This window comes from Alligator sinensis, unplaced genomic scaffold, assembly GCF_000455745.1.
Source record: "Alligator sinensis unplaced genomic scaffold, ASM45574v1 scaffold178_1, whole genome shotgun sequence".
Taxonomy (NCBI): Eukaryota; Metazoa; Chordata; order Crocodylia; family Alligatoridae; genus Alligator; species Alligator sinensis.
In genome coordinates this window covers 1780190-1790521 of record NW_005842031.1, presented here as the reverse complement: position 1 = coordinate 1790521, position 10332 = coordinate 1780190, and the positions used below count along the sequence as shown (strand labels likewise).

At 40.2% G+C, this 10332-nt stretch overlaps 1 protein-coding gene across 1 annotated transcript in view; it reads left to right on the top strand.

Moving 5' to 3' along the window:
* The window catches only part of RRP15 (ribosomal RNA processing 15 homolog), a 37481-nt gene that overhangs the window by 967 nt on the left and 26182 nt on the right, over window positions 1-10332 (top strand). The window contains exons 2-4 of the mRNA XM_006022346.3: window positions 4208-4476; window positions 7640-7737; window positions 8620-8821. Of these exons, the coding sequence (XP_006022408.1) occupies window positions 4208-4476; window positions 7640-7737; window positions 8620-8821 (569 nt within the window). The remainder of the gene's footprint in view (window positions 1-4207; window positions 4477-7639; window positions 7738-8619; window positions 8822-10332) is intronic.

Genomic DNA, 10332 nt, shown 5'->3' with positions numbered 1-10332 from the left:
GCTGAAAACCTTGGGGGTTTATGCTAAATTGGCAGCTCTTTTCTCCTCCACATGTCATTTTCTTGGCGCTATTTTGCTGGTCTCTGTTGCTTCTCCAACTTGTGCACCTTTCTGTTGAGGCTTTTGCCTCAAAGTCTTTAAGCTGTGTATGTTTTCTACTAATGTTTCTGTGTGGAAATAAAATAGGGTAGTATTTTTATTATTGTTGTTAATGCCAACCCATCAAATGCCCCCAATTACAAAAAGCCCCCAAGGCAGTGAAAAAGAAAATAATGGATTTGCTAAGGGCATAGTTACTACCACACTTACTTGATTACAAGATGGGTTCTTCCCATTTAATTAACATGAGAGGGGGGAAAACCCCCACACCTTACAATCAAGCACAAGGCAGTTGGGGGGGGGAAAACCCCCCCCCCCTGAAAAAACAAGGCACGGGGGGGGGGGGGGGGGGGGGGCAGGGCAGCCCCAACCCCACTGCCTTGGCACACCCTGTCACTCCTTCCCCACAGCCCTGCCTCCCCCCTCACTCCTTACCTTTGCTGTGCACTGACAGGCTCTGTCCCTGCTGCTGCCAGGGGCACAGGGCTGTGGAGAGGGGAGGAGGGGCGAACAGGAAAGCTGCTTGCACCCTTTTTGCCCCCCCATGCCTTCCCTGCTGTCTGTTCCCTACAGTCAGCCCCTCCTCATCAACTCTTGCCCCACCACCTGCACTAGTGGGGGAGAGGATGAATTTAAGATGATCTTCCAACAGTTAGATTTCACATGTGGAAAATTATAATGAATTTACAAAATTTGCACATGTAGAATCTGATTATTGGGGGCTTGTCTTGCATTCAGGGTTATTTTATAGTTGAGTAAATAAGGTATTGTGTTTTATCCAATTACATGTAATTATTCATTGGTTTAAGCTTGATGTTGCTGGAACTTTACAAATAATAATTACTCTTGTGCGTTCCTCCTTAGAGCAGTTCAGGCCAACCTTTTTCGCAGGTGTAATTGGCTCCAGTGCCACTCTTATCTTCTGCTTGAGCTGCCCCTCTGCTTTCTGTTCCCTGCTCATCTGCCACATGCCACACACAGATGCTGTCTATGCCACTTGTGGCGCACACCTTACAAATTGACCACCCCTGCCTTAAATTTTTTACTAGACTGCATTTTTTTTCTTCCAATCAAAATTGGCTTCTGTGCCTGCTTGCCCAGAAACAATAATTTGTCCTACATTTGTCTATCTTGTGAACAGCAAGATAGCCAGTATTAGAGGCCAGGTTGATCTGGTCAGCCTGAGAAAAGGGAACTTTATTTAAGAGACGACTGAAAGAAGATATCATTTCACAGGTTCTAATCTTGGAAGGAGTGATATATTTAACTTTAGGAATGTTTCCCCTGTTAGCTCAGTGAGCCCAATGTACTTATGTGAATAAAAGTTGGAAGTGTGGATATCTGTTTGTAAGCCTGGGACTTTAGTGCTGAAATAGAGGAATGAGTCCCAAGTTCAGGAAGGAGTCCCATAAACCCACAACAGAAGTTGAAGCATCAAGATTAGAGACTCTATTTTAATTTAGCATGAGTTGCCTATATTTTATCCCCAACTCTCAAGAGATGCTTCAGGATATTCAAAGTAATAGTTGTGACTTGTTGAAACCTTGTTCCTTTCCCTGTAGCAGCTGAAAGTCTAGGTCAGCCTGCAGATTGTGTTTGATAAAGAAGATTAGCATCTCTCCCTAGTTACTTCTGTCAGAATTGGAGCTATCCAATTACCTGAAAAAGAAACATCATTTGAACTTTCGAGTCTTTCTGTGGGTTTGGGTTTTTTGGTTTTGTTTTTTGTTTTGGGAAGGCCTTTAATTTTAGGATTGGGAGTAAAAGGGAAACATCCTTGGGTCATGAGACTGTTGTGCTGGGTGGGACATGCAGTAGCTTAGGGATGCTTGTATGCCTCTTACAATGATTTTTGTTTCCTGACAGTAATCTTTGGTTTTCAGCAGATGATTGTGTAGTGTTTAGAGTTAACATCCCACATTGCTGTCATTTAAAATGCTCGTTGGAACATTTTATTTGTCCTTTGGTTTCTGATCCTCTCCCTCAGGCTCATTCCCCTGCTTAACTACATGATTTTGCTGTTTTCAAGACTTTCTTCAGAATCATCAAGTCTAGAATTTCTTTAACAAAAACTGAGACTCATCCATAATTGTATGAATTACATTGCTTAAACTAAGGCTTGTTTAATCCCTATTCCACTGCAATAAACCAAAATGCATATAGCATATATGAGTAGTTAGGATTCCTAATTTCTGCTCCTGACACTGCTACTACTGGTTTACTTTGTGACTTGTAGCTTATCAGTTTAAATCTGTGTTCTACCTGGCCTGTCTGTAATATCACAGACAGTGCTTGAAGCCTAGTCTTACTATTACTTACGGAGGAATTCTTAAATTAGAGGTCCTGTGGAGGTGCAAATTGGAACTTTTGCCTCATTTCTACGTTTTGTAAATGGTAGGAGCGTTCTATGGGTTTTGTGTGTCAGGTTTTTTAGATGTCATTTAAACTAGTGCAAAACCCATTGCAGGTGTTTTTTGTTTTAAGAACATCTGTGACCTTTTGCACTAATTTAAAGGCTGATTTTCATTTTCTAAATGAGGTTTGCAATGACTTTGTTTACATGGATTTTTTAAATCTTGTATTTGTTACAGGTTCTAGGGTATATAGGCCTAAAGGCAGGTAGAATGTGAAATGGTTAATGAAGAAGGACCAGGGCAGTCAGGCAGAGCAGTTTGAATTGCTTGATAAGATGGGCCCATGCAACCAAAAATTATTTGAATACAGCCAAAGCAAGAACCTAGAGCTGGTAGCTGAAGTTAGGCAAATTCCAGTGGAAAGCCAGGCCCAGATTTTTAACAAAGAAGGTGACTAACTATTTAAATAAACTATCAAGAAACGTAGCATATTTTCTTTTGGTGATATCTTCACATTAAGACTAAGTGCCTTTTCTAGAATAAATGCTTTGGTTAAACTCCAGTTATGGGTTTTGGCGCAGAAGTAACTGGATGAAATATTAAGGGCCTGGATATATGGAAGATCCTATCATATGACTGAATGTTTTCTCCTAGCCTTTAACCCTATGGATAATCTTTGGAAAAACATACCTGTACAGATGAGTAGTTTTATCTCAGTTATACAAATGGCAAACTGAGAAAGAGACCCTTAGGTATCATTAAGATGCACTTTAGTTTTCAAAGTGTTTCAATAAAGTCAGTAGGACAACATGAGGTACCACCTACTGTGAGAAGGTGTATCAGGTGTCAGCCTCCAGGTTATTCATGTAAGGTCACGATGAGATTTTGGCAGACAGAAATTAATTCAAGCCCTCCAGCTACTTACTTTACTTGCAAGACAGCCAGTAACTTAAGACTTCTGAGGGGATGTGAAACCTATAACAGGCAGGTTATCATTAGGGATGTTGGCCAATTTGATGCCTGTCTGTTTCTGTGTATTTATGACTGAGCGCTCGCTCTCTCATGCACTGCTGCTGTTTAAAGAAAGTAACAACAGATTTTGAAAAAAAATAGGGTTTTTTCTTATGCATCTTGGGAGACCTGAGCATCTCTTTAATGTTCTAGCAGAGTTTGAGCAAGTCGCTTGAATCCCAGAGTTACAAAATATAGCTCTTCACATCCTGCCTGTCTGAGTAGGAAGCTATAATTCTGAAGGCCTTGCATCTTTTCCTTTTCCTCTAATGAACCTATACACAAAGCTTATTGGCTTGTGCACATGTGGGAAGTGCCACATTAGCATAGTATGTCTGGCTCTATAGATTTAAACACTAGGTGTCAGTGTTGCAGTTTTAATGTTTTGCCTGAAAAGTTGGGGGAGGGATTTGTTTTTTTCCCCCTCTTGAAATTAACTGCTTCTGATCATCATCATGTTCACTAAATCCATAATAAATTGCTGAGGTTTTCTTCCCCTCTTTCACCCCCCTGACCCTCCTCCAGCCCCTTAAATTATTACTCATACTAGGCAATGCTTACACAATGTACTTTCTAATAAATTAATCAGAGCAGTATATACCCCATTGGATGTTTTCTTGGGGGAATAGTTGTAGTAGGAAATGGTGCATGGTCCTGAATACTTGCATTATGCCTGCTACAGAATCACTTAGCGGTAGGATATTATTGAAAGCAGGAGTCTCACCTCCTTTATCTTTCTCCAGGTTCTGAATGGAGTTCAGGGCTCCCAGAAGACAGCTTCTCTTCAGAAGAGGAAGCATTAGAAGGTGACGATGAGGATGAAGCCCTCTGCACTGTGGATGAAAATTCAGCCAAATCCAAGGCTGGTACAAGTACAGGTTGGGCAGATGCCATGGCTAAAGTGCTCAACAGAAAGGTCCCTGAGAGTAAACCTACTATTTTGGTTAAAAATAAAGAGTTGGACAAGGAGAGAGAGAAGGAAAAACAAGAAAGGCTGGAGAAAAAAATGAAGGTGAGAAGGAGAGAGACACTATCCGTATAGTACTACCACTCTATTACTCACTGCAGGCAGATGGTAGAAGCCCCTTTTGGTGTAGCAGAAGGGGAGCAACTGGCAGAGCACTCTCTGAGAGCATTCCCAGCTTTGGTATATGTTTTGTCACTTACCTTATACAGTTTGAATATGCTGATACTCAGGGCATACTGTAAGTCCTAAAGGTTGGTGCATCATAGTGGGTAGTGTTCTAATTGTGGTTTTATCCTCACCTTTAAGTTTTCTTATGACTGTCCTTCAAATGCAATAGAGGGGCCTTTTTAAGGGATTAAAAATGAGAATCGAGGCAAATAGCCCATGTCTTACTGTCATACTAGATGCAAAAAACAAGAGAAACTCTGATGCATCTTACACCAGAATTGACCTTGAGGTGGGAATTGATGACCCCCATTCAGTGTCATCCTCCCCCCATCACCTGATTCTTCCTGGTGAAGTTCTATCTTTTTTTTAAAAGAAAAAACAAATACCTAAGTCATGTCCACTTTTGAAAGTTCCCTCCTGAATTGAGGCAAAGCCATGTAGATGATGTAATGGCATAGCTTTTATGCAGGATTGTAACAAAAATTAAAATTTGAATTTTTCCTTGATGTTAAAAGCGCATAATGCAGGCACTTTGAATGCTTTGGCCTAACAGTGCCGTTTTAATAGGGTGAACTCTCTCAGTTCTCTAGTTAGTTTGGGATGGGCTGTGATTAAGCTGTAGCCCTCTTTTGAATACAGAAAGCTGCAGTAAGAAATCCAGTCAGTTACTGTTTTGCCATGGCTTTATTCAATAAATATGTGGGGTACCACAAATTAGTAGTGGGCGGTGAGGCTGTAAGATGATTTGTTCACCCCTAGATAAACTCGAATACAGTCTGCCTTTTATTAATTCCATGCTGATGGAAGGTAGACTAGGGTAATTCTTTTGATCAAAGGCCAGAGCATGGTCATAAACTTATGAATTTGTAGTAGTCTGCCTGAAATTATAAAGATAAGGACTGTAATTTCATGAAAGAGTTTTTGTATAGTGTAGGCTCAATGTATGATAGCTCTGACTAGAACACTGTTAAATTGTTTAAGCAAAAAAATGTTGCTGCTAACTTATTCCTGAAGCAGGGGGTGGGGAGAAATACAGCTTTCCACTGTCACATTGGAAATAGAAACAGTATTTACTGTGGTTGATGATAATGGCAGAAAATATGATTAGGCTGGGTTCTAAAACATCAAGCTTCAAATGAAAATCAAAATGTTGCATATTAAAGCTTTTTTCCATTGAACACTTAATAGTCTCTCTGTTCGGTCAACATTCTTCCTTGTGTACCTTACATCTTGCTGTATCAGTTGATCACAAACCACAGTGCACTCACTGTATGATCCATTCAGTAGAGAACACAAAGTAAGGTTAGGCTTAAATATGACACACATTCAAAAATCATGAGTTTTAACTTCCATCTGTAAGACCTAGTGTGGGACCTACATATGGAAGTTAAAACTTGTGATTTTTGAACTCCTATGGTGTGGATAAGCTGCATCAGAAATATGATCTAGGGCTTAGAGTTTGGACAGGAGGGTGGTTCTTTAAATAATCCTCTCCTTTTTTTCCCATTTGGGTATCCGTGTGCTAGAACGGGTCAATTGAGCTGATTCCATCTATCCTCTTCCCAGATTCCATCTATCTGTTAGGGTGGAGTTCTGATACACCAGTTGCATACTGTTCCCTCCTGTTTAGTGTAGTTATTTATGAAGTTTGTGTAAAATAAAGCATATGGAGTTGTGAACTGTTCACCTGTGTGAGGTAAAGGACTTAGGATCCATTATGGAGCATGTGTGATTGAGATGCCAAGAGTGGCAGAGATGTCTGTTGATTGACAGTTGAGTGATTGTGCCACTTCTGAGGTGGTTGGGATTTGGACTGGTCAATAAGTGAACAGAATGAAGGTTTTTGACAAGTTGTGTGATTGATGGACATGTGTGAGTTGTGACTGGTCAACACAAGTGGAGTAACAGTCCTTTAAAAATGTCCTGCTGACCAGAGCTCAGCATGTTCGCCTGTGACTGAGGACAAATTAGGGTGTTTGTTGTCGTGGTCACCAGAGCCGAGGGTCTTCAGTAATAGTTTAGAGCTGCTGCTGTTGATCAGTGTGTCCTGCCATCCTTGGTTGGGTTGTCGCTAAATTGTTGTGGGTGTTTGGCCTTGCGTTGTAATCTGGTTGTCATCTTGGGAGAGTCCAGAGCACATGGCTTATTGTCTTGACTCTGGTGGGGGGAGGGGTCAAGTGATGAGAGAGAAAGTTTGCTGAGTGAGAGTATTTGTTTGGAACTGATGAGAGCATCTGCGTGTGAGATCTGGGGGCCAGCTGAAGGTGTGTGGATTTGTGAAGTGTCAGAGTGAGAATGAGGGTCTCTGTCTCTAGAGGGGGAGCCAGAAGGCAGCATACCTTATTCCCTTGAAACAGTGTGAGAAACAGAGTGAGGGCTGGGGGGCCTTGTGTGGCCAATAGCTCCTTTTCATTGCTGCTGAACGGCTACTGTTGCTTGTTGTAATTGATCCTTGTTCTTGTTGATTAATTATCATCATTGCTAATGCTGCTTAATTTGTTATCCCTGTTAATAGATATCCCTTCCCTATTAATATATGGAAGTGGTTATTTTGTTTGAGGAATTTAACCAGCTAATTAATGGGGTCTGATAGATGTTGCAAACTCATATCTGCCCTAGTCATGAATTTAATTGTTGATTGACCCCGATAGTTTGATTTTAATTAGCTGTGCAACTGTTTAACGCTCAACCTGAGTCTCAAACCATGTGTTGGTTTTTCCCCAATCAACATATCCTCTTTTCAGATTGCATATATCCTTTTTCCAGACCCCATGTACTGTCCTAGAAGACTCTTCAAGGGATTGTTATCTCCCAACAAGACAAGTGGTTGTTGAAGGACCAGATCAAGGTGCCACAAACTGACCTTAGGACCTGTCAGCCTGGACCCACATATGCAATATTTAGAAATTCCCTTTGCTTTCAGCTATACTGAATCTGTATGATTTATCATCTTTGTTTTCTTCCAGAATGTACTACCATAGTATGCTACATTTTAAAAATATGCAGTGTTTTTTTTCACATAACGATATTTGTATCACAGCTTGATAAAAAGCGGGAGTGGGAAATGATGTGCAGAGTCAAGCCAGATGTTGCCAAAGACAGAGACAAAGAGAGAGATCTTCAGAGAATTGCCACAAGGTAAGAAAGTGTTTCTGTGACACCTCCCCCTGTTTCCAATTAAATTGAACTCTTAAGGAGTGACTAGTGTGAGCCAAGTGATTTATACACAGGTCTGTGTTTTGTAGTATCAAGTTCGTGGAAAGGTTTCAGAAGTCATATTGAAACATTAGAATTTAGACAAGAATATATGGCATGTGCTAAGTCTTTGTCTAGCACGAGTGCTGTGTTTGAGTTTATTGTTCTGTTGATTCTGTTCTTAAAAATATGCAGATCAATCACATCTACCAGTTTCTCTACAGAGAGCTCACCAAGTTCATTGTTCTTGAGATCAGGTTACTGTTTCATATCACTTTAATGTGGTGCCACATGCTTTTGGCAAAACATACCGCCAGTGCGGTCTCTTTATCTCTTAATGTCTTGATGAAGACTTAGACGAGTAATTTGCTAGTGATATTAGCAAGTGAATAAGGAATAGCAAGGGAATAAGAAGTGATATTACAGTATTCAGGAATGGAGTGTTTTCTTATGTTGATGTCAATTGTTAAGTACCACATACCTCTTGGTAGCGTGTTTTGGCTGCCAAGGACCCTGCTAGGAGTCAGTGTTGTACTTGAGACCCCCAGTGATTTCAGTATGACTGTAAACACACTTAAGTTGTTTGAATTGGGTTTGTATTGATAGATCTTTGTCTGGTTCATACAATCAGGGGTGGAGGAAGAGAAGAATGCCTGGTGTGTATATGGTTATTTTCTATTTAATTGTTATGATTATAAATAGCTGTTCTTGAAAGCTCAGGGTCTCCTAGCATCTGCACCAGCTCAGTATTGGTTTGAAAGAGAAGTCGCTTCTGTAATGACAGCTTGATGCAAAATATAATGTCTGCTTTCTTTCTTATCCCAGGGGTATTGTACAGTTATTTAATGCTGTCCGGAAGCACCAAAATAATGTTGATGAGAAAGTAAGAGAGGCAGGGAATTCCAATAGAAAACGTGCTAAGCTGATGTCTTCTGTTTCAAAGAAAGATTTCATTGATGTACTCAGAGGTATGGAAGGAACAAAAAGAGAACAGAATATTGCTAAAACAGCCATAAAGAAGAAACAGGTAGGCCTGGTCTTACTCAATTCACACTAAGTATTTTCTCAGGAGTTACTTATCTTGGTTATTTAATAGTTATTAATTATTTGTGCCCATGCTGCTGATCTCTTTTTGCTGGCTACTAAGAAAGACTGATCCTCTCTTGCATCACCTCCCATCTAATTCTGATCTTTGCTTCTCAAAATCCAGAATACCAGGAAACGTCTGGGTAGTTTGTTAATCAAAATATGGGCAATTTAGGGAAGTGTAAAAAAAAAAAAAAAATTGGACCCTGCCTGGGCATTTACTTCAAGACTGCAACAACAAACGCTGGCTTCGCAACTCTCTATTTGAAAGCTGAACAGTGATGGTTAACCGTGTCAAACAGTGTTAAATGGTCTAGCCTTTTCTATAATGCCATTTTATAGAAGGTCATATACTGACCCATTCAACTTGTGCATTAGCAGTTTGGTCTTTTGGGGTTCAGTTGTTTTCAGAGGATCGTAAGACTAGAAACTAAATGGCTTTGCCTCCTCTGTCATGGTATCATTTTGTTATGGAAAGAGATTGTATTGACGGACAACAAAGTATGGACAGACAAGAAAGAAGGATAGTTAGAAACATTGGAAAGGTCAGTTTTAGGGTTTTCTTTTGTTAGTCACGTGCATGCTGCCATGGCTGCAGAATTCATGCTGATCTTGATTTATTTTGGAATTGGGAAATATAAGTCAATCACATGGTTGTTTTGATCAGACACTGGTGTGATGCAGACAAAGCTGTTGGACTTTGACTAGCTGGGGTTAAAAAAACGTTGCTAAGACATTCTCTCTCTCTCTCTCTCAAATTTCAGAAGTTGCAGGTTTTTACAACAATTGTGTTTTGTGTTTTGAACTTTGTGCTTGGTAGTGGGTGGAATACTTCTTGGCCTAGACCCATAGCAGTTAACTAAGTACTTTTCTGTGCCAGGAAGAAATACTTTAATCAGTGGAAAGACAATAGTTTGTCACATGTTTTTTGTTTGCGTGTGTTCAGGGAGTGTGCTGAAACAGTGCCTAGCATGAAGAGAACTCATAAATGTCATGCAAGTGTAATGTTAAAATACTTTAAATATTCTTTGGGTTATGAGAACAGTTTAACTTGGTGCTGACAGTTAATCTGTCCTGCTTGTTTGACTTCATATGGAAAAAGAGATCTAGTGGTTGTGCCTACTAGTGCTGCTGTAGTTAAGGATTTGTCATCATGGTTATAAATTTGGCCAGGGGTGATTATACATCAGCTGCAAAAATATGGCAGACAAATTTTGTAGACTAGTTTGAGGAAAGATTGTAGCCTATTTTGCCTTTTATCAAACTGTAGAGAAGGCTTGCTGACTGTGTCCTTCTCTGCCTTCTCCCCCTGAATTATAGGGCTTAAGGACATAGCTTTCAGGTGTCTCAGTGCTTCTGTTTATTTTTGAGTGCTTCGTTTTGGAGGAGTTATTGAGGGCATATGTTTTAAGTGCTTTTGGATGCTTGTCTCTCTCCTCATGTCATATCTTG